Source organism: Atractosteus spatula, chromosome 3 (genome assembly GCF_055471065.1).
Source record: "Atractosteus spatula isolate fAtrSpa1 chromosome 3, fAtrSpa1.hap1, whole genome shotgun sequence".
NCBI lineage: Eukaryota > Metazoa > Chordata > Actinopteri > Semionotiformes > Lepisosteidae > Atractosteus > Atractosteus spatula.
In genome coordinates this window covers 12,384,075-12,408,202 of record NC_142708.1, presented here as the reverse complement: position 1 = coordinate 12,408,202, position 24,128 = coordinate 12,384,075, and the positions used below count along the sequence as shown (strand labels likewise).

The 24,128-nt window shown below is 37.6% G+C and overlaps 1 protein-coding gene across 5 annotated transcripts in view; it reads left to right on the top strand.

Annotated features, from left to right (window-relative positions):
- Window positions 1–24,128, top strand: part of susd1 (sushi domain containing 1) — a 32,330-nt gene that overhangs the window by 5,321 nt on the left and 2,881 nt on the right. For 2 of the 5 annotated variants that reach the window (XM_088911872.1, XM_088911874.1), the window contains 13 exons: window positions 511–663; window positions 3,912–4,088; window positions 4,270–4,449; window positions 5,332–5,511; window positions 7,828–8,007; window positions 9,173–9,352; window positions 10,607–10,786; window positions 14,742–14,921; window positions 17,868–18,047; window positions 18,519–18,613; window positions 19,469–19,670; window positions 22,108–22,201; window positions 23,593–23,848. In XM_088911872.1, the coding sequence (XP_088767998.1) occupies window positions 511–663; window positions 3,912–4,088; window positions 4,270–4,449; window positions 5,332–5,511; window positions 7,828–8,007; window positions 9,173–9,352; window positions 10,607–10,786; window positions 14,742–14,921; window positions 17,868–18,047; window positions 18,519–18,613; window positions 19,469–19,670; window positions 22,108–22,201; window positions 23,593–23,848 (2,237 nt within the window). Of the gene's footprint in view, window positions 1–510; window positions 664–3,911; window positions 4,089–4,269; window positions 4,450–5,331; window positions 5,512–7,827; window positions 8,008–9,172; window positions 9,353–10,606; window positions 10,787–12,003; window positions 12,184–14,741; window positions 14,922–17,867; window positions 18,048–18,518; window positions 18,614–19,468; window positions 19,671–22,107; window positions 22,202–23,592; window positions 23,849–24,128 lie in introns of all 5 variants that reach the window. The other 3 variants (XM_088911876.1, XM_088911873.1, XM_088911875.1) reach the window with 3 other exon arrangements.

Sequence of the window (24,128 nt, the reverse complement as noted above, 5' to 3'; positions counted from 1 at the left end):
TGTAGGGAGATTCATCATCAAAGCCCTAAAGCATGAGCTTTGGCTGTAGTTCTGGTCACCTCTGTCCTTGACGTGATCTTCTCTGTTTCACATGACCCACATCTTCAGCAGAAGAAGTATTATTAGTAGGTGGCTTCAGTAACTGTCTGTTGAGAAGGATAAAGTTATGGTTTTGCTTCTGGTGCTGGAGATTTTGCAGAGGGTCACTATGAGAGTGTAGTGCTAGTATGAGATGGGAGCTTGCATGCTTGTGGTGTCTAGTCACTTAACCGACACACATTTTCAACATTTGCCTTGATCTCTCTGTTAACCTTATCAACATCAACCTTTTATACTTTCCTCAAGACAATTGTTGTCTTGGATGCTCTGTTTGCAGCCGTAAGAGTATTTTCAAGGGGAACTGTGTGCCTTGGGTTAAGTAATGAATGAGAAGAGAATAATTTACTATAAGCTGGAGGACAGTGCATCCTGTGGCCTGCTGTTCACTTGTTCTTCCTGTCTGTGTTTAAGATATCGATGAATGTCAGGTGGAAGGCATTTGTAAAGATGGAGGGCTATGCTGGAACGTGCCAGGAAGTTTCAGCTGCAACTGCTCGGAAGGATACAAAATACAAAATGGAACAGAGCCATTTCATCCAGCTAAAGACGGGGCTTTCTGTGAAGGTAAACCGGCTGCAGGGATTTCATGTGTCACATTTACATTTAAGATGGTCTATATATGCAAAATTGTTTTAGCAGGGAAAAGGTCTGCTGATCTAATGCAGTAAACTACATCTCTATGGAGATGTACTGTAGATGGTCCAAAATATTTTGTAAAGTTCTGTTAAACTGGATTTTCCAATTTAAACATGTTCAATAATGCCTGTTTATAAAAATATTACATGGGAATTTAGCTTTAAACCTTAAAAAGTGATATTGAATATCTCACCTTTTAGTTAAAAAATAAGCAATATTTTGCCTTTTTATCTGAATAATCATTATTATTGTGAAACAATCTATTGATACTTTCATTAATTAATGTCCTACAGTATATAGTCCCCCATAGTTTTGTATTTTTCCTTAGAGTTTTTGTTTTTCTTTCACCTGCACCTGGTCAATTAGAACGGAAACTTCTTCAATATGTCCTGATTAATGGTTGAGTAAAGGTCTCTTTCAATTTGAGACCAATATTCTTGGATAATATGTTGGGTAGTTTTGAAATAAAGGATTAAATGCAATAACCGATAAAAAAGAAGATAGTAGATAAATAGGGGGATCAATTACATTACAGGAGTGAATTGACATGAGTAACTAATAGCTTAGGTCCCTGAAGCCCAGAGTTGGAAAGCACTGCTCTAGATGTTCACAATTGTCCATAAAGATATACAGCCGCTGTGGTATTCTCACAGGTTGTTGTAGGGATGCAAGGAGTCACAGCACAGTCAGTAATTTAGTTTAATTGTAATGAAAATGGCGCTTCCTGGAGAACACTGAAGGTGTACTGTATTTCCATTATTGCCCTGAATTACAACAGTGTTACAGAGAGTTTTGTAGTCCAAGTCCAACCATGTTATCACTATGAATGGAGGTTTAAGAGTCTGCATTTCACTTATGGTCCAGTGGCTATTCCTGATGATGTAAAGGAACAAGTAAAGGTTTATTCCACGCTGAAAAGAAACTAAACCTTTCCAGCCTACGCATGCCGACGCAGCTACCTAGTTGAACTACTATTCCTGATGATGTTATCCCACCTTTCAGCTATTTCTGAGGTGTCGCATACAACAGCAGGTGCCTGTTTAAAATTCCCTCAAGGCAGGTCAGGGGCAATAGCCCCAGGCCAGAGTCTGATTTCTGCATTGTAAAGCCTCCTGCAATACACCCGACCATTCTCTAGGGATCTGTAGACATAACAACCCATGATGGCTGTCAAAGTATGGGAGGCTTTAGTGCAGAGTTTTACAAGGTAAGCCTGGACTAAAAGTCCAGGTTTTACAACTAGCAGACTTTTCCATAGGCTATTTAGCCTGCTTCTTCCACCCAACCCAACTACTGCACGCCCTTTATACAGTATATACAAAACACACCAATACTTAAATCCACGTAACAATGTGCTCTTCAACCCATCACCAATAGTGTCAATAATTAACAAATTGACACCCACTGAAACATCCAGTGATCATAAAGGCGCTTTGGTGGCCTCTAGTGGCAGATGTGCTGTTAAGCCCATTCCTAGGCTGACTTGTCACTCCAGCGTTTCATCTTTTCTGTTCAGCAGCCCCTTGTAGCCAATCATGGCCTGTAGGCGCTTGAGGCTGTCTGAACTGACACAGTGTACAAACAGTCATGCCTCTTGTTTGACGTTTCTTTCCCATAGCACCACACAGTGAGAGAAATGCCCTGGTCTGCGACTGCTCTGAAATCCTTGAGAATCATAGGACAAACCGCTTGTTGGTCCTTTCCATCTGCGATGGGCAGAAGTGATCACTCCTTCCAAATTCCCTCACCCCTTCCATGGCAGGCCCTTGGAAATCTTCCACAGGAGGACCTGCCACAGAAACAAATGTTCTGATTCAGGTGTCCATGATTGTTTGCAGCATGCAAATACATAGACAATCAAAAGCACTTAGAATTGTGGACTTATTGGTACTGTCAGTCTTTAATTCACTATCTGAAATATCTGCTCTGTACTGTAACCTGAGGTGAAATTGTGGCAACAAAGATCGGTGACTCCATCTGATGCCATTGTCTCACAGCTCATAGCTTTGTATTCAATAAAAACAATACATACATATTTCTTATCTACTGGTTCAAGCTATACTTATCACTAGCAAGGGTTACTCTGGTGCAAGGGCTACAGTCGTCTGTTATTTTTTATTCATTCTGCGCTTTTATTTGCACAATTTGAAAACAAATAGATGTTTGTTTAGTAGAAAAGATAAAGGTAATCTGTTTTTCAAGCCTTCACTTTGAATATTTCAACTAACTTCTGGCCTTGTGAGGACATGATTTGCCAATTTCTGCTGCAGTACTAAGGATACGTCCATCGTATCCTCAAGAGTCGAAAAGCAGATACTGTTCTCTCCCCCAAACAACCAAACCTTCTTCGTTCTTGATGGCAGGTTTTGCTAGCTGTGAGTGCCCAACCATGAGCATGTCACGTCATGTCATTTGCCAAACCACTTTATACCATACAGTGTTGCGGGAAGCCCGAGCCTACCTGGCACAAGGCAGGGTGCACCCTGGACAGGGCACCAGTCCATCGCAGGGCAAGTGCAAGCCAATCATACAGGGGGACAATTTGGAGGCCATGGTAAAGGCCGAGGGGAAAAATTTGGCCCAGACACCGGGATAACTCCCTACTCTTATCGAGAAATGCCCAGGGAACTTTAATGACCACTTAGAGTCAGGATCATCCGAAAGACGGTGCCTGCTAAAGTATAGTGTCCCTGACTGGGGCATTAGGACCCACACAGCCTATAGGGTGGGCGCCCCCCACTGGTCCCAATAACACCACTTCCAGCAGCAACCATAGGTTCCCAGGAGGTCTCCCATCCAGGTACTGACTAGGCTCAACCCTGCTTAGCTTCAGTGGGTAGCCAGTTGAGAGCTGTATGGTGACATATCTGCTGGCCCAGCCATGAGCAATCAGTAAGAATAGAGTGATCAAATTAACGGACAGTTTTGTAAATCGTATAGATGATGCTGATGAATGCTGTGATAGGTTATTATAGTAGATAAGCTCTTTCTTACAACTAAAAGCACAAATGTTGACTGTGAAACCTTGTTGACAGAAATCCTTTCACAAGGCTTTAAAAAACCCAACCAAGGTAAAGCCACGTGAAGGTTCTTACAGTACATGTGTTGGCCAGTGTCCACTTGTTAGTTCCCATGTGTTGAAATTGTGCTAAGTTTCATATTTCTTTGCCTCATAGAGGTCAACTGTGGCAAGCCCCCAATTCTACCTCATACTTCTATGGTATGGAACAGTACAAGACTGGGCAGCATGGTGTATTATAAGTGTGTTGAAGGATTTTACAATGCAGGAGGAAGGTATGCCTCAGCTTGCACGACCAATGGTAATTGGAACCATACCTCTATAGTATGTAAAGGTAATGATTATTTTGTCATACTTCTTCATTTTGTTCCGACAAATTATCCATGTTATACAATTTGTGATGTGAATTGCATTAAACAAAAGAACAATGTTTCTATGATAAATGTTTCCATACACCTGAATTGCTGTGTGTTGAAATTGTGTCAGTTCTAAGTGTCATATTGCTTTGCTCCTAGAGATTGACTGTGGTGAACCTCCTGTTCTGCCACATGCAATTCAGTTATGGAACGGCAGCACAAGACTGGGCAGTGTGGTTTACTATGAATGTGACGAAGGATTTTACAGTGCAGGAGAAAGGAATTTTTCGGTGTGTGACATTAACGGTTATTGGAACCATACCTCTTTAGTATGTAAAGGTAATTATTTTTTTGTGATATTTAATCTTTTCAAAACCTTTATTGAAGTTCCCAAATTTGTGACATGCCATAGGAAATTAACTGCCTATTTTTTTATACTTCACATAAAACAGGCCTTCTGATAGAGGATGCTGTTTGTAAAGACTACTATTTCAGTAGTCATATACTGTACAGTACCACAAACTCCGATGAAAACACAAATAATCTATAGTCTCAAAGTATTTTACCATTTAACCTTCAGTGGTAACACAACTTAACCCCAATCCTTGTACCTGATACTTTCTTATGAAAAAAATGACTTTCTTTCATCATAGTAATACAATAATAACTCTCATACTCTAGTCTATTTTGGTAAACTATGTAGCAACAGTTAACTTTGTTCAATAGGCATATTCTGGTATTTCCGAAAGGTGTTTGTGACTTGAGAGCTGTATTCCAGTAGTTACTGACTCAAGCCTGGTTTACAGTAAGTCATTTTCAGAGTGTGACTGGGATTCCCCCAAGTGAGCAACACACAAGTAACCAAGCGTCATGGGTATTGCATGAGCTTGAGTAGACCAAGGTTTGTTGCCTTTCCATATAACACGCATGGGACCTGTCTACAAGTTTTCAGCAATGCCAGTCGGAGATTGCCATTTCTCCAATTGGTGCTGAGTGTTTACAGTTCCCTTTATTAGCCTGTGACTGGTACAGGGTTTGCAATGGTAAGCCATCTCTGATTCCATGTTTGATCAGTATAAAATCAAAAATAATTGGAGATTCCATTTTTCTTTTCGTGGAACCCTCTCTGACTGACGGGTATGTTTCAGAAAATTGAAAAACTGGTTTGAAAAGCCATGTCCTTAACAGGGAATAACAATGCAGTGTTGATTTTCTCCATAGAGATTGATTGCAGCGAACCCCCAGTGGTGCCAAACACTGCAAGGCTGTGGAATGGAAACTCAGGGCTGGGCAGTCAGGTGTATTATAATTGTACAGAGGGATTTCACAGTGTGGGAGGAAGAGGTGTCTCTGTTTGCACAGCTAATGGTTATTGGACACATGTCTCTTTGCTGTGTAAAGGTAATGGCTTTATTTTTCGATACTTCATGCACCTATTTCTTCCTTTCATTACCTTCGTTTTTCCACGCTTCATCTCAACATTACCTCAGCTTCTCACAACTGCCATGCAGCAAACGTTTCATGGGGTATTTTAAAAATGACCTGAAAAAATGTTACACTTCAAACAAATGTTGAAAAACATATTTAATATTTAATATTTCCCTGTTATGCTTAATGAGTTCCATTAAGGAATGATTTTAAATGTAAATGTTCTGACATTCTGGTAAGGCACTCCACCCTTTTTGGACTTACCCTATATTTGTGTGTATACTGATTGATTCTGATCAGAATCCAAGGGCTTCTATTTGTTTTTGCTCTATTAATAGATAGATAGAGATAGATAATACTGTAGGGAAATAGTACAGGAATATAGGGATGTCTGTCCCCATTTAAATATTTTTGCCACTAAAAGTAAAGATATAGTTAATTTAAATCTATGGTTCAACCAAAGATGTTCTTCAAGCATTTTTTAGAAGAGAACTTTATTGTTATTTGCATATATAGTACACAAATTGAATGCTGTTTTGACAAATGAAAGACATGAATAAACATGTTGCAAAACAATTGTACTACCTTGCTTTGTCATGTTGTAGTGAGGATGCGGAGGCATTTGAAGGATAGTCATGCGTAATTAGCCACAGGGGTATAGCTCTCTGGGAGGTATACAAATAAGTGCTTGCTTCTAACCAAGTTAACAGCCAGCTTCAAGCTTTACCCAGGAAAGGTACTTAGTTGTGAACGTTGTGAAATACTGAAAGGAGAAGAGAGCTATTTGTGAAGACCCATCTCGGGAATAAAGTACCACTTTAGTTTGGTAGGGCTGTGGTAGGCTCATTGCCCTGTAATCGAGGAATGCCCACAGAGACAGCAGTCATGAATGGAGATGATAGTCAGCAAGCATACAATATGGATATCTCCCCATGAGCAGGACAGAGGAACGAAAAAAGGAGTTGCCTTTGTTTGTCCAGACTGAACATTGACGGTGACCTAGAAGAGGGACAGTAGTCACGTGTGAAGAAACATTCATCAAAAAATGAATTGAGTAGCTGAGAAAGCTACAAGGGAACAACAAGGAAGGAAAACCACAGAAAGGCAGTTTCAGAGAGAGTGGTGTGACAGACCCCCCTCTTAATTCAGGCGACTACACCTTAGTGACCCCAAGCATCTGAGCAATTTAAAATACAAAAAGAATGTCCCTGTATAGATAAATAAAGATGGTAGGTTTTATTTGTGAGTTTTACAACTAAAAGACTGTGAAAAGCCCTGTGCATTCACAATCCTCAATAATTACACCGCTGTGAGAATATGGAATTTCACCCTTCAAGAGTAAAATATTTAAGTAATTGACATCCAATGAGCCTATTTACAACTAAAAGAACCCTTCTGATGGCCTATGTAGCCCATTGTTACTGCAGTCCTTCCAAAGACCGGCCTACCAGAAGATGTCACCACTGGAGAGCATGGCCTGCCTTTATTACCTCCCCAGTGGTAAACCTACATTTTAAAATCATCATCCCAGAAGGGATAAGAGAAGAGAGCCAACCTCCAGAAGAACAAAGAAAAGGTGAAGCAACACGACTCAGTGCCTAAAGCATGGGAGACTTAGGATTGACAGACCAGGAAGTACAGTCTCCAAGAGTAACAGAGCCCAGGGACTATAGGAGAAAATCCGTCCATGGGTCCACAGATCCAGGACAGATATTGAGTCGATGTTACAGTATTTGATATTCATTGCTGCACAAAATCATGTATCATTTCCAAATACAGCTGACATGGATCTGAACTTTTAATCTTTGATTTTTATATTTAGCTATATTTCCTCTTTTCTATCCACAAGACATGTTCATCTAGTTACAGGATTGAAGGTTTTTTTCAGTTTTTCCTCCAATTAACCCAAAGTGATAAATGGCACCATACTGTAATGGTCTTTTAACTAAAAACTATATGGAAAAAAAAATTCTGTATTAAATCAATGATCCAGTAACGTTCTACACAATGTGAAGTTCAGTGCAATCAGGTGTGGTGTATGTTTTTATGATTTCACAGGGTGAATTGCTGTGGAAAAGCAATGCTGCAGAGCGAGGTTCTCATTAATGATATGGTAATGTCAGTATTAACAAAAGAATTGGGACCTGTTGATTCATTCAACATTTCTGCTACATTCTAAAGCAGATACAAAGTCTGAACTGGTTTTTCCACATTTGGTAGATGAACTGGGGACAGGTTTATAAACATGACAATTCTCACGTGACAATTCTGTATTGATTTCCCACTTAGAAACGGACTGTGGAGAACCCCCTTTGCTGCCAAACACTACTACTCTGAAGGCCAGCAGCACAAAAATGGGAAGCATTGTCTATTACAAATGTAAAAATGGGTTTTACAATGCGGGAGGAAGCAACACGTCAGTCTGTACGGTCAGCGGTTATTGGGCAAATGCGTCATTACAATGCAAAGGTAGCGTATGTTTTTGAACAGAATTGTGTACCACCAGTGGTTATAGAAGTGGCATGGCGTCGAAGTGTTCTGCACTACTGCCTCACAGCACCAGGATTCAGTCTACATGCAGTTGAGTGTTCCCCTGTGTTCAAGTGCATTTTCTCCTGCTGCTCCCAAAGACAAACTTATCCAGCTTGAATAGGAGTTAGTAGTGCAGGTTGGTAGCTGCAGCATATGTAGGCTGCAAAGGAACAAGTAATACGTTTATTCCATGCTGAAAAGAGAAGAAAGAAAACACAACGTTTCGGCATTGTGTTTTCTTTCTTCTCTTTTCAGCATGGAATAAACCTATGACTTGTTCCCTTGAATAGGAGTTGTCTACTGTCCCCCTTCTCCGTGGCCAGGCGGCAGACTAATGAGAAGAGGGTGCTGTCTAAACTACCTGAATAGGCTCCCACTGTGGTTATAACCAGCAGCTCTCAGATGATGGAAGGAACTAGTTCAGAAAAATTGTCTACGCAATGTCAGTGGTGACAGTGAATTTAATGATGCATTTCCAGTTTTTTAAACAATATTGAAATCCTTCCTTGTTGTTTTTAATTTGGTCTTTGAGGTTTTAAGATAAATCTTAATTCTGAAGAAAACATAATACAGCACACTACATTTCTTTTTTAGGTGAACCTAATGATTGTTAAAAACATGTGCAGTTTCACCTTATCACTGTATAGTACTGTGTTGTGTATACTGTACATTCAGAAGTGTTTGTTCCCTTGTATTACAAACTGAACCTTGTGGTAATTTAGTGTTCCCAGTGCATTATGTAGATATTCACCTGTATTAAAACTAGTGATTAGTTTTTCTCTTGCCAAAAGTTGGGAGTCAATAACAAGGACTAGTGATACAAATCAGTGTATTAAATCAATTAACTTAATTTGATCAATTACTATGAGTTTATATGACATAACACCGATGTTAAGAAATGTCTGCTGTACCTTCAAAGTAAATAAATGGTTGTAGTAAAGGAAGCAAGATACTGTATATTGATGATAGCGTCTACTGTTACATTACAGTACGTCTTTAAGTGTGTTTATCTTTGTGTGTGAACGTGCTGGTTTCAGTGTCAAGCTGTTGTATCAGACTTTTGGTAATAATCCTGATAAACACTCTCTGGTTTTTCTTCTAGAGATTGACTGTGGCCAACCACCTGTGCTGCCACATACTGTGATAGAGGGGAACAGCAGCACAGGACTGGGCAGCACTGTGTATTATAACTGTAAAGAGGGATTTCACAGTATGGGTGGAAGGAATGTCTCAGTTTGTACTGTTAATGGTCTGTGGGAAAATGCTTCCATAGTATGCACAGGTATATCATGTTTCTCATTTTGTAAGGCATGTTTTCACCATAAATAAGATACAGAGGTGCTGTTCAGAAAAAAAAAAACTCGATGGAAATAGCAGAATCAACCAGATGTACACTCTCTTTACTCCAGAAAAATAAGGTTTCATTTAAGATTTGTCAACGTTTTGGCAAACAAGCCTTCATCAGGACAAATATTTTTGGCTAGACAAAGATCTTCAATAAAGAGCAGTTCCCTAACCACTGGCATTTCACATGAAAGGAATCCACCTTTTTTTTTGGAAGAATAATTATTAAATCAACAGACTCATCTGGCCATGAATAAATTATTAAATAAGTTTGATATGTCAAAGTAATTATACACTGATACATTTCCAAAGTATAGATATTAACAAACATTTGATTTAAATTTTATTCAAATATTTTTCATTATCAATCCATTACTACATTACTATTTTAAAAAGGGTTTAAAATCTATTTCTGTGTTCAGTCCATGAGAAGTGATCCCATAATTCACCAACATCAACAACATATGCTAATTGTTGTGATGCTACAGTACAGTATGTGATAAGTTACATTCCAACATCTAAAAGAACTGTGATGTTCGGATATTTTGTAAGTTGTCTATGGGCTTTACTACAAACACTCAGTAATCATATAAATTATATCATGTTCAGTACATAAGACAATGCCCTTTATCTCCTCCAAGTTCTGGAAATGTGGAAATGGCCTATTAATCAGATGGCAGTCTTTCATTGTACTCAGGGGTCCAGTTATCAGGAAACTACCTATAAACTTTCAGATAATTGAAAAGGTGCTTTGCAACATTCTAATGATTTTATGTTTGTGCAGTGAAAAGAAGTGTTATCTGACAAGCAGTCTTGAGTTTGCTTTCTTGCAACAAACCACATTATACTACTTAAAACCAGTGTCTATGGTAAAAGCAGTCTATCAATCTAATATTCAGGACCTGAGTTTGTGTACAGTATATATGCAAACAATGTTAAGATTTCTGTACACAAATTATACACATGCATTAATTTATACATCCTATCTATGGTCTTTAAAGTCTAATGTAGTGGGCATAATCATATGTGGTCCCACTTATGCAGACATATTCTGGTATATCCCAATAGAATAGAATAGAAATGGGTTCAGCTAAAGATACTGCAAGCAATGTGCTTCTTCCCTCACTTTATATGGCTGTGACTTGTTTTCATACTGAACATTGAAAGCATGATGCTAATTTCCCCTTTGTAGAAATTGACTGTGGTGATCCGCCAATTCTACCACATACTACTATACAGTGGGACACTGACAGAGGACCTGGCAGTGCTGTATACTATAGCTGCACAGAGGGATATTACAAAGCAGAGGGATTGAATATCTCAACATGCACTCTTACTGGTCACTGGAAGAATGCCTCTTTAGTATGTAAAGGTAATGGAGTTTTTATCTTAATTATTTCCTTGTTAGTAAAAATATTATGTAGTCCACAGAGAAGGATTTTAAGGATTTTTTGAAAGAAGAAATTTTGCAGGTCTGAAGTGTGTTCCGCAGAAAAAAAAACATTTCCGCTGAGTCATTTTTTTTTAATCACGCATCTGTGGACTAGACAAGCAAGCTTAATTATATGGTGAGACTGGGGTGAGGTGGAGCTGAATAACTCCAGCTGTTATTTCTTGGTGAGCAGGCAAAGCAATTGTGAAGAATTTCTGTCCAATGAAAACTAAAAGTTGCATAATGCAGCTTGAAAATGTTGGGAAAAATGAAAATAACAAGATAGAGCATCATGTAGCCCTGTTCTCAATGACAGATGCACATGCTATTCTGTTCATCATATACAAGCTTTTAAGTTTCCTCAGAAAAGATGAAGAATTATGTTAATATTTATTATTGTATGCCCTCTTAATGTGAAACCATTAGTTGTTGTATAACGTGTGTCTCTTGGAGTGACTCCTGTGTCCACACGGGAAAGAAAGAGACACGCAGACATGTGCATCTGACACATTCACCTGCAGTGTCGCTGAATACATTGCTAGCTCCACAGCACCTGGCAGGAGAATTGGTATATCCTGGAGAAGTGGCATATCTCTCATTGATGTCACTACATGCCAGCAGGTGCCTGGCAAGTCGCAGGAGTCTCAGTTTCTCAGAAACCTAGCAGAGGAGATATAAAACCATCCTGTTTTTGGGAGCTGAGAGCACATTTGTTGCTCCTAATTTAGAGTTAAATATTCTATGCAGGAGGTACTGTAGGTCACAAAATGGAACCCGTCTGGGACTCTGGGATTATTGTTACAGCTCTGTTCTGGACCTAGTGTGTATTATCACACTTCTACTGTTCTGTATTTTTGTTTTGCATGAGCATTACAATGAGAGGTCATAAGAGCCTCATGCCGTTCTGGTCCTATTGCTTGGATCTGAACTGCCTCTTGATTCTTCACACAGCTGGCTAGTGATGAGACCAGGCCTGAAGGAGCACAGCCTTTGCCCATTTTTAACAACTTACCATTTGTAACAACTTAACAAACTTACCACAATATTGGACATTTAGCATTGTGGACCAGGGCAGGCGTCCACTGTTCTAGATGATTATTATTATTCATCAGGATGTACAAAGAGAAATGTCAATGTTGTGCTGGTTTCTTTCCTAGAGGTTGACTGTGGCACGCCTCCAGTTCTTCCTCATGCTTGCATGCTTTGGAATGGCAGCACAGGACTGGGCAGCGTGGTGCATTATGAATGTGATCAAGGATTTTACAATGCAGGAGGAAGGAACTTTTCGTTGTGCACTAAAAACAATCACTGGGACAATGTCTCTTTAATATGTGAAGGTATTTACCGTATACTTTATAACCTGTTCTCACAGTAGGGGTTTCCTTTTGACTCGTGAGTCATTCTGTATTTATTGTTCAGAACATTTCTGAGACGTGCAGAACGGGGATCCATCAGACTTTGTCAACGGGGCCCATTCCTGTACACCCATCATAGTTTAGACTAATTTCCAGGGCTCAGTAATAGGAGCATTTAAAAGGTTTCAAGAAGAAAATATCTGTGGGAGGATTCATTGTTCTATGAACACACAGAAGACCTGATGATGACATTCAATATAGTAAATTTCAGGTTTTACATGTCTCAGTCCTTCATTCTCATTCATTGCCTAGATTTGCATCTAAAGAACCCATATTCCTTTATATTCCTATATAGTAAGTTTAAGTTAACTTGTGTGTATAAGTTTCTCCTACAAGCAGATTCCTAACATACCCACACTGCACTCTAAGTAGTGTTATTCATCTGTAACTCAAAGACCTCATGGCAGACCAGAAAAGTGCTGTGTACTACAGCATAAAGCCCTTCTCAGTGACACGTAGAGAACCTAATATGATTTTTTTCCATTCTTCTTTTGTTTTCATTCCTCAGTAGGAATGATACTTCAGTACAGTACAGTTTACACAAGTTTACGGACATTATGAAGTACCTTCTAAGACAGCAATCACTGATATATTTTAATGCTGGTAAATGTGAAAATGAATAACTGTCTTCCAGTTCAGTAATATTTATACCATGATCATTCGTAAAATCAGTATTTTTTGTGGTTTGTACAATAGTGAACCAAAGCTTAATTATCAGTCACAGGATTCATTTAAATCATTTACCTTTTCCTGTTATGTAATGTCTCACTTCTGACCTTTGGGAAACAAATACTGTATAACAGTACATCTTAATGTATTAGGCGAACAATGAGTAACAGCCAGAAAAAGTGGAGAAATTCACACGATAAGAATAATGATGGCCTGGTGCCATGGTTACTCAGGACTGAAACTACTGCTGTTTCTACCCATTTGCAAAGCATAGTCAAGGCCTTTTGCTTTTGTCAACTGTGCAATCCACATCCACTGCAAGGGAGCTTCTGGGTTAAGAGAATCGACTGGTATAGAAGAGGAATAATGTGATTCTAAATTTAAAAAAGGATTCATGAGAAAAAAGTAGTCACAAAAAATAGCCTAAAGGCACAAATTACAGTACCTCAGAGAACAGGGTGATTTAAGGCTATAATTAATTGTCACTACTGATAGGGTTTTTTTTACTGTAATTTAGTTGTTTTACTGTTTCATTCTTTATGTAGTGGATGTCTGGGACTTTTCAGAAATTTGGAAGCAAATTAGTTTTTCCCAGACTGAAAAAGGAAGAGGTAAGGAGTTGAAGTAGCACTTCAGGTTCTTCTGTGTTTATATCAATGAAGTTCACGTTTATCTTGTTATCAAAATAAAATACGCTGGATGAGAAACTGTTCAAATATACAGCACATACTGTACAACTTATTACTGAGAGGACACATTACTAAGAAAGGTCAAGAGTGTGAGACAGAATTAAACCTCTGCCTCTTTAAGCACGTATTGCACAGTGCTTTACAGAAGTATTCATCCCTTTCCCATGATTCCTCATTTTGTGAATTACAAGAATGTATGTACATTTTTAACTTGATATTATGGATGGAAAACATGGTTTTTGCACCCTTGTGCAAAGCTGGTAGAGACTTATCTAAATAAACTCACAGGTGGAATGTCTGCCAAAGGTGCTTCCACCAAATATTGACACAGAGGGAGTGAATGCAATTAACAATTTTTTTTTAACAGCTTTGCTGACATTTAACTTCTTTTACCCATATGTTTTCCCTTTGAGTTTTCACAACATAACTACATTTGTAATTCAACAAAATGAGAGATCACAAGGGAGGAATACTTCTGTAAGGACTGCAGAAACCTGGATTTCTTTCTTTGCTCTGTAGACTTCACAGGCAGATCTGCTCCTGGCTAACAGTGTGGTCTCTGTTTCAGCTACCTTCAATAATAAGATAACTGGTATACGTTCAATAGTATTTTCAGAAATAATACTTTACCTGTGCAGTGCAGTTACATTATTACACACTGAAAATATGGTAAGTAGTCTTAAAAGGGCCTTTAATGGAATATAAAAAGTCTATTACCATTTTGTATTGCAATGTAAGATGCAGATGTTGTCTTTATGCTGTATACTATGAGGACAAATTATACTTTACCTTAAAAATCATTCACAACACCAAAAACAATTAGGCTTAGTAGTAACAGAATTATAACATGTACAGATTTCTAATTAAACCAAACTTAAATTGGTGAAGATGTGGTAATGTGTTGTAATGGCAACAATTCAACAACAGAGTAGACACATTTGACCCATTGTGGTTGTTAATAGGGAATGTGATGATATTATACAGATCATGCAAAACTTTGCAATAATTAAAACAAAAGTGCTACTTGCGCCTCTGTAGGTGACATGCTGATACAATTCCACACTTAAGCCTCTTTACTGTTTTATAATGCTATATAAGTGCTGTCATTTTTTTTTTTTGCAGAAATCAACTGTGGCCCCCCTCCAGTCATAGCCCATACATACATGCAGTGGGACAACATGACAGGACTTGGAAGTGTAGTTTACTATAAATGCGTAGAAGGATTTTACCAGCAGGAAGGAAAAAATAACTCTATATGTACATCAGACAGACAATGGGAAAACATTACTGTAACATGCAAAGGTAACAATTGTCCTTTCTAAAAAAATAGCTAGAAAAAATGGATGTAACATATATGGCAGATTGATTCTTATTGTATCTGGGATTGAAGCCAAGTCTTTAGATTTTTTATTATTTCCTGAACCCTTCCTCATCATAAATTAAAGCAATGTCACTTCCTTGCCCTGTGATCTTATCTGATTTCAGATCGTAAGCAAGGCTGGGTCTGGTCATGGAGTGGGAGGTTGCTGTTGTTCGTAGCGCTGGTGGTTAATCTGGACAATAGTGTGCTGTAGGAGGGTCTGTCCCCTGCTGGGATGTGCAGCAATACTAAGATCCTGACTAGTTCCCTGGCAAAAGGAAGCTGTTTTGTTCATTCTTGTCTCCTGGCAGCATTCCATCTTTCACAGACAGGCCGATTTTATTTTTCTGCCTTTAATTCAACTGTATGAGAAGAGAGAATTTTTCTTCACCTGATCTGCTGTTTGTTGCTGCACTTCAGTGGTGGAAATACAATGTCCATAACACTGTGTAATAATAAATAATAATTTTTTAAGAGTAATTTTCTGACAAGGCTTGTTTGATCGTGGTAATAAAAAAAAACCCCACTAAATTCCACAGCAAAGTATCAGATGTCACCTCCCTTTTAGTTGCGAGCTATAAAAAGAACAATCAGTAGAGGGCACTGTTACCTTGCTGCAGATACAGCTCCCCAAGCAAATTTAATACTGAGCTATGGAGAAGAACAAAAATACCTGGATGCATAAAGTAACATTTTAACAATTGTTGACGACTGTTTGGTTTACCTGTTTGAGCATTTTGAAGTTCGCAACGTTTTTATACTGTATGCTAAAAGTATTTGAATGGGTACAACTATTTTGTCTTTTAAGTACCTCTGTGGTGAAATAATTACCAATGAAATACGATAAAATTGATAACTGAAGCTTAGAAGCTGCTAAGTGTGTGTGATGACCAAGCTGATAAAATTCAATAATGACCTAACACAATTTTATATATACATATGAGAATAAACGTTTGGTAATGCTCAGTTCTGTTATTATATTACAGAACTACTGTACATTACAGTTAATTAATTAATTGAACATTTTAACACTAAACCATGTAAAAGAACCATCACTAACAGCACAAACCTGCACTTCTGATTATAATCAACACTTTTTTAGAAATGTGTTAATTTGTCAAATGCAAACTCCAAGAATAGATTCAATATTTTGTTTTTCAAACACATTTCCTCACAAAGCTCTTACTATGTGTATAAAAGCACACACATTTTCTCTCAGGAAATTGTGGGTGGATTAGCATAGAACAGCACAGAAAAGAACATTACACACTGTTCTAATACTGGTGGAAAGGATATCCTTCACCACTGCCGCAAGTTCTTCACTTATTAGAAACTTGAAGTTGACTGCAACATCGTTGGCCACCTGAGCACTGTAAAATATTTTCAAGTTCGTGGTAAAAGATAAGCATCTTTTGTAAGAGCTGATAATTGTAACTTAGGGATCCCATTAATTTAAAACTCCTATGAGTGGCACAGTGGTGCAGTGGTTAGCATTGCTGGCTTGCAGGGCGGGCCCTGGGTTCAATTTCTGTGGTGATGTCTGAGTGGAGTTTGTATTTTCTCCAAGTGAGTTTCCTCCAGGAGTTTTGGCTTCCTCCAACAGTCCAAAACCATACTAGTGGGTTAAGCAGCTTTTGGGAAAAATTGGTCAGGTGGGGAGCTGCGTCAGCATGCGTAGTGTGCAAAGGAACAACTAATAGGTTTATTCCACGCTGAAAAGAGAAGAGAGAAAACACAACGTTTCGGCTGTGAAGCCTTCTACAGGTGTGTGCAAATTGAGCAAGTGAGCAACTTGGTCCTGGTGTGAGTGTGTACTTGTTTGTGTCTGTGATGTGGCTGTGATTGACTCATGTCCCGTCCAGGGTTTACCCCATTGCTTGATGGTATATAGGCTGTAGCTCCCTCACAACCCTAGTTGATAAAGATTCATCCCGGAATATTCTTTACAGTATGTACCACATGTTAGGACCTAATAACCATAAGAGTCACTGTGTGTGAGTTCTGGTAGTTTATCTACTATACAGTACATATATATTATTTTACCTACTAAAGGAATTAACTTTTAAAGTTTTAAAATCAATTGTGTGTTCAATGTGTTAGAAACACTGGAGTTCTTGTTTTACTACTGTATTGTTGTGGTTATTGGAAGTGGCTATTGACGTGTACTGTAAGTGAATCTAGATGCAATAATTAACACCTGTCTTATGTTAACATTTGATGTTCTCAGGAGCCTCAGAGCAAAAAAAGGAACTGTGGTGTTTTCTTATTTGTAGTGGGTGTGACACATATTGATCAAAGGAATCCTCTGGTTTACCTTGGTTAATTCAGTTCTGGGTAAATGATTAAGTGTCAACAACAGTCCATGAGCACATCATAAAAAGGCAAGTAGACAGACAGGAAGAGGAGATAAATAGAAGGAGCGGAGAGAGAAGAAGGACAGAAAAGAGAGGGAGGCAGAAAGACAGAAGGGAAGAGGCAAGAGAGAGGAGAGAGATGAGAGGAAGACAGAAGGCTTGTTCTGATCAACCTGTAAAACCACATTTGAGTTAAGTTTTTGAACCTTGTTAAAAGAGCTTGCCATTCTGTTGTTTTTAGGAATTTCCGATTTCCTGTATTGAAAATCCCTAGGTTAAAAACTGCCTCTTCTGGGTAGTGGGTACATTTTTTTTAAATAAGGGGATAGGTACAAACATGTTTGTCTGACACAATAAAATACTGCTGACTAAGCAGACTAAATTAACAGACAAAATAATAAAAAAATACTCTGATTTACAATACCACTATACCCACTAAGAAATAGGAAGAAGCAATTTTTCAAAACAGTACCATGGTATAGCTCCGAATGGGAAGAGGTCTGATGTTAATTCCTGCTAATATTCTTATTCCAGAAATTGACTGTGGTTCTCCTCCATGTGTGGACCATGCAAAGGTATTGCAACTGAATGGCACAGTAGTTGGCAGCACGCTGCAGTATTCTTGTAAGGATGGGTTCATCAGCCAGGGGGGCACCACTGTATCTGTCTGCACTAACACTGGAGAATGGACAGCAGTTACTTTACTGTGCAAAGGTAAGATGCTGTTAACCACACCTAAACACTGTCCAACTCCAGACCAGCAGGTCACGTGACTTGGTCTTGGAGCAGTTATGTACGTTGATTCGTTAAATCTTTTCTCTTACAGTTTGAATGATTACATTGTGTCTTGTCGTACTTCTGATCTCTTTGTTTATGATGTGTAATGATCACCAGGGTCAAAAATCTAAGGATTTTTCAGAGCATCAGTGCTTAAATTTGTAATTAAGGCAAAGGAAGCCTCCTTTAATAAGGTAACTTTACAAGTGTTTAAGTTGTATTTCTGTTCATTTCATTGTTCACTGTTCATTCACTTTCTACTTTCTGTAGCCTGACTGAGCTAAAAGTTTAAGAGCTTAAGCTCAAGCCAAGATTTTTTTAAGCTTTGAGTGAAAAATGGGGCAAAAAATATTTGAAGTTGTATTCTAATGCCTGGAGTTTTCTCATTTTATTTCTCTTAAATTACAGAAAAAAAGCCTGCCATCAGTAGAATTTTAATTTCTAAAGAAAAATGTCTACAGTGGCAAGCTGAGAGAAATGGTCGAGAAAAAGAGATCTACAAGGTAAATGTTTTGCAAGTTATTTGAATGTTTTCTTTAATCAGTTTTACTTCAGAGATATACTGACATAAAATATGAAAATTTACTGAAATTTTCCAATTCTGAAGTGACATAATGTAAAGACATTTTAAAAAATGTTATACTTCCATAAAATAATAATTTAGACATAATGAGAGAATAGAGCCACGAAACATCATTTTACCTTTCATTTAATGATCTGTCAAACTTTTGGAGTTTTTTCAGGGTTGTTGTCCCCATATTTGATTCCAAAAGTAAAATGAGTTGATGCTTGAAATAAAGATCAAACGGTTCCAGACATCAATGTTACACTACACTCAAATTCCAGTTTTGACTTTTTAAATTGTATTTTTGTTAGCTTTAATTCAATCAGGCTGATAAGAAGAACCTGCAATGTTAATTACATTTTAAACTTTGAAAATATCTTCAAACACTGAAAGCATTTATTTGCACAGATTAAAACTCTACACATTTAAAATAACTGTTTCCAGCTCCCAGTTCAGCTGTTCTTATCATGCTGTATACCCTTTATTGGTGGATTCTTGTTAGAAAGCATTTGAATGGAGTTGCATACAATTTAAATGAGAATTACAGAATGTACAGTAACTAAGCAGAATGTCAATGTTTTGTTAAGGTTTAACAAAATGTTTCAGTAACTAAATTAATTTACTGAACCTCAGAAGTAAGTAGCAAACAAGCATGCTGTTGGATTACTATTTATTCTTTAAAAGTTTTGTTGTTTTTTTACTAATGGTTGTGGGATATTTTGAAGGCTATAATTTCAAATGAAATCATCCTGGTGTTTTTTAATTTGTTTTGTTTTTTATGAGATGATGACAGTTGTGTCCCATACAGGTTCATTATGTAGGCCTGAGAGACTACCAAAAACAATTCGTGGATAAGAAGACAAAGCACTTCACCTCAGCAAAATTGTCTGCAGAGATCTGCCTGAATCTGCTGCCAGGAACTAATTACACTATTAACATTACTGCACTGTCTGCAGGATTCTCCTCTACAGTCAATCTCACTACCAGTATAGGAGGTACAGTTAATGATTCTGTTCACAGGAGCTATGAGAGACACAGCTTGGGCTTATTCATAAAGCCTTTTCTGCCACTCTTCAGTAGGTTTACCACTTTATCTTTCCAAAAAAATCAGCAACTAAAGAGAAAGATTTAAGATTTCCAAAATGGTTCTCAGTTTGGAATGCCATAAAGTTTGTGTGGTATTTCAGTACTCTATTTAGTACAGATGACAGATGTTTTGGCCATTTACACACTAGATGTGGCAACATCCTGTTCCTTTCTCATACATTTGTTTTTCCAGGTCAGTACCACCTCTTTGATATTTCAAATATACATTCTTTCTATCTTAACAGTATTGATAACTACATAATTCGAGTGTCTAAATTATTCATGAAAATATAGTTACATTAGTGGCTTCCCTTCACAATGCCCCTGTTTTTGCAATTGTTTAATCACACTGAATAGTATATAATATTGGCCTACATTCAAATATCCTACTAGGAGAGAAACTATAAAAACTGCAGTGTGTATACACTGTACAGCCCAGGGTTGCATTAGTCCCGGACTGACAGTTGTCTAAGAACTTGCAAAACAAGGAAACTTTGGAAACGTGGAGGCGTTGTGATTTTCTGATATCTGAAGCATGGGAAAAAATAGGAAAACATGTTATTAATACCCATTTAACCCCCATAAGGGGTAAATACCTTTACTCCAATTAAAAAATCTTCAAATAAACAAGCTGAATGACCCACATTCTTAACATACATCGTACACATTGGAACCTATATTTGGTATATGTTTAGAATTAAATCTTTCTTAAAACAAGAATTGAGTAACCCCTTTTAGGCCTGTTTAAACCCATTTTCTAATTGTGTAAATTGTTATAATTATGTACATGGAACATAACATCATGCATCGGACCCAACTGGTTGTAAAAAGTCACTAATAAAATATCAAACAGTGCTTTTAAAACATGCACACTGGTTCAGAAATTAATATAGACTAAGCTACTCATTAAGTCCATCTAAGAGAATAATCGCTTGCAGAGAGGATGCTGAAAATGGACACTAACAATTTTTCTCCAGGCTGAGAGTCTTATTGTGAATTTAATGAAAGAAAAGCTTTCGCTCTGGAGAAACCACGAGGACATTTTATCATGAGCAGAGTCACTGAAAGACCTTTCGTTCACTCATATCGTTTATCAACTTAATGAGCCCCTTGGTCTAAAAATAGGGGAATCCCAGGAAGACAAAAACTAGTAAGTGTGTTAAACAGGGGCAAACTGTCACACAAATACTAGGACTCATCATATTTACAGTAATTTAAGAAGTTAAGGTCATCCGCTTTAGAAGCTTCTGTTATTCTGTTCTCATTGCAAAATAATATTGAAAAAGTCAATCTCAGATGAGCATTAATAATTGTGGGCTTTCCTATTATAATAGTTGACATTTAAGAGTCTAAGACTGTACATTTCTGTTCTGTTTGTAATGTTAAGAAATTCCTGTGTAGCTGTGTAGATGCCAAACTATGCAAGAGAAAGCTCACAGACAAAAATACTTTTGCCCTTTAAAAAAATCCTGCAGTTTTTAAAAATTAGTCATTATGCACACAAGAGCATTGAGGGCCAGAGAAACAAAATTGTCTTTTCTGTTTATTAAACATGGTATCAAATAAATACTGTATATTTTAATCTTACATTCTTTGTAGGTCTCAAGGTCTCAAGAAGGAATTACAAGTTATATTAGATAGATGTTAAGGATGAAACTTTTCATAAAGTAATATTTCTTCATTGCTCAGCCAAAGCTTTTATTAAAAAATGAGAGCATAGAGTCATAAAACATCATTTTACCTTTCATTTAACGATCTGGTCAAAGTTCTGGAGCATTCCAGGGTTGTTGCCCCCATAGTTGATTCCAAAAGTAAAATAAATTGATGCTTGAAATAAAAAAATCACGTTGTAACTTCTTAACCTGCATTTCTTTTGTCCAGCAGTTCAAACGGTTCCAAACCTCCATGTTTCACTACACTAAAATTCCAGTTTTGACTCTCACTATTTCGGTTTTGTTACCCTTAATTTTATCAGGTTGATGAGAAGAACCTGCAATGTAATTACATATCAAATTTGGAAAATATCTTCAAATTCTGAAAGCATTTATTTGGACAGATTAAAACCCCACACATTTAAAATAATTGTAGAGCAAAAGTGTTTTCAGCTTTTCTTCTCATGCTGTATACACTTTAGATTAAGTTTACTTAACCTAAAAGTTAATTAAAATTAATGTAATAAAATTAAATTAATTTTAATTATATTACGTTTAATTAATTTAAACTTTTTGTTAGCCTTAATTTCATCAGGCTGATGAGAAGAACCTGCTATGTATTTATATTTTAAACTTTGAAAATACCACCACAGAGTGGTATTAATCACTCTCCTTTCTTTTTCTTGTCCTCCAGATCCTCCAGTACCTAAACTTACATACAAAGATGTTGAAGGCCCCTTGCCTACACTTCAGTTATACAAAACGGCAAACTCTAACGATCCTATAAGGTATATTGGTTTTCTTGCTTGCTTCATTTTCATCTTCATAAAATTACACTAATTAAGTTGTCATATAATACATATATTCTAGGTGTTTTTCAACATGACTATGAACTATACCTCACAGCCTTAAATAGGAATGAAAGAATTTGTTTGTGAAGTTGTTGCACTGCTCTATCTCATCCAATCATATTCATTATTGGGTGTGATTGCAACTGAATGGACTGAAATAATGATGCATTGCTAAATCTGTGTGACAGAATGGCCAACATATGTGCACTTGTAATTTCTAATAAAAGGAATGTTGTTGAGAAGTTACTTTAGTAGAATACCATTTCCTCTTTTTCATTTTCAGAGAAGTTTATTTAATTGCTGCTGTCTTTTTTAAATTGTGCTTAAATAAAACTCTCCAAGAGGGTTCATGTTTCTGATTGCTTATTTGTAAATAAAATGAATATAACAGGAGTGTAGCATACATCCTGGGGATCCACTTGAAGCACATGTAAGTTTTGATCTATTCAGTTAATTGGTTCAATTAAGGAGCGGTCAACTATGGTTTTGTGAATTGTAGCATGTTGGTATTTTCATTGCAAATGATCTCTAAACTACTTAATTGAACAAATGAATGACCTGTCAGTCGTCATGAAAAATTGTTCCAGGTGTTTTGAAATTGCTGATCTAATAATGATCTGTGAGCCTGGCACCATGGACGTTTGATAATGGTGGAATTGATTTATCTGTGTAATATAGCCTGAATATCTGTTGTCCAAAGCTGTTACAAGCACCAAACTGCCCATGGGCTATATGAACATTAAATAGTGAAAAATAAGAGGTGTTTCTGCATGTTATTGTATCCTTATTTAACTGAAATGTACCACACAGACATAACCATATACTCACAATTGTGATTTACCAACAAGAAAAGGTCTAGCCATCCATTTTCGAAACGCTTCATCCAATAGAGGACTGTATCTCTGACCAATATGGGGTTGAGGGGGAGGCAGAATCTATCCCAGCAAGTAATGGGCACAAGGCAGGATACATCCTGAACAGGAAACCAGCCCATCGCAGAGCATACACAGACACCAGGGCCAATATTCCTAGAAACCAATTAACAGACCAAGACCGTCCATGTCTTTGGACTGTGGAAGGAAACCGGAGCACCTGAAGGAAACCCACACGAACACAGGGAGAGCATATAAACTCCACGCAGATAACACCCCAGGAACTGAACTCAAGGCCCCAGCTCTGGGAGACAGCGATGTCAACTACTGCGCCAAAGTCAAAATAAATGCTATCCATCTTTGCTTTCATCGTACATAGAAAACCGAAAGCCAGCCTTCGTAACCAGGTATCAGAGCTTGTGGATTAAAACTGTCTGTTTTAATCTTGTCTTTCAGTCTTTATCAGGTGTTTGTCCTGCCTCTGGAGGGGTTCTCAATGTTTGACTGCAGCTCTCCCAGTGCACCACATTTCTACAGCCAGGACAAACCACGGGGAGCATATGTGGCTGCACAGATCCACGCCAAAGACATTGGAAGTGAACTGGTCTTCACTGTGGGAGATCGGCGATACTATGGGGAGTACTACAATGCTCCTTTAAAAGAAGGCACCTCCTACTACATAATCCTGAAGATTGTCAGTCAGTGGGGAAGGGTAAGCAGCATTATGTATAATTTGCTAAAATGCCTTCAGAGCAGCATTATGATTGTATGATTGCAGTTGGAAGACCTTTAATTTTATTTACAGGTAATTCAAACTCCAGTTTTGGGTCTCATTGTACCTCTTTTGCTCTTGTGTAATTAAACCTTAATGCAAATGTAACTATAAAAATGAACTTCTTCTGCATTAGCCTGTATCATTGAAAAATAACAAAGAGTGCAAATATGCAGAGGTCATTTTGTCTATCTAGCTTATGTGGTAGTAACTGGGGCAA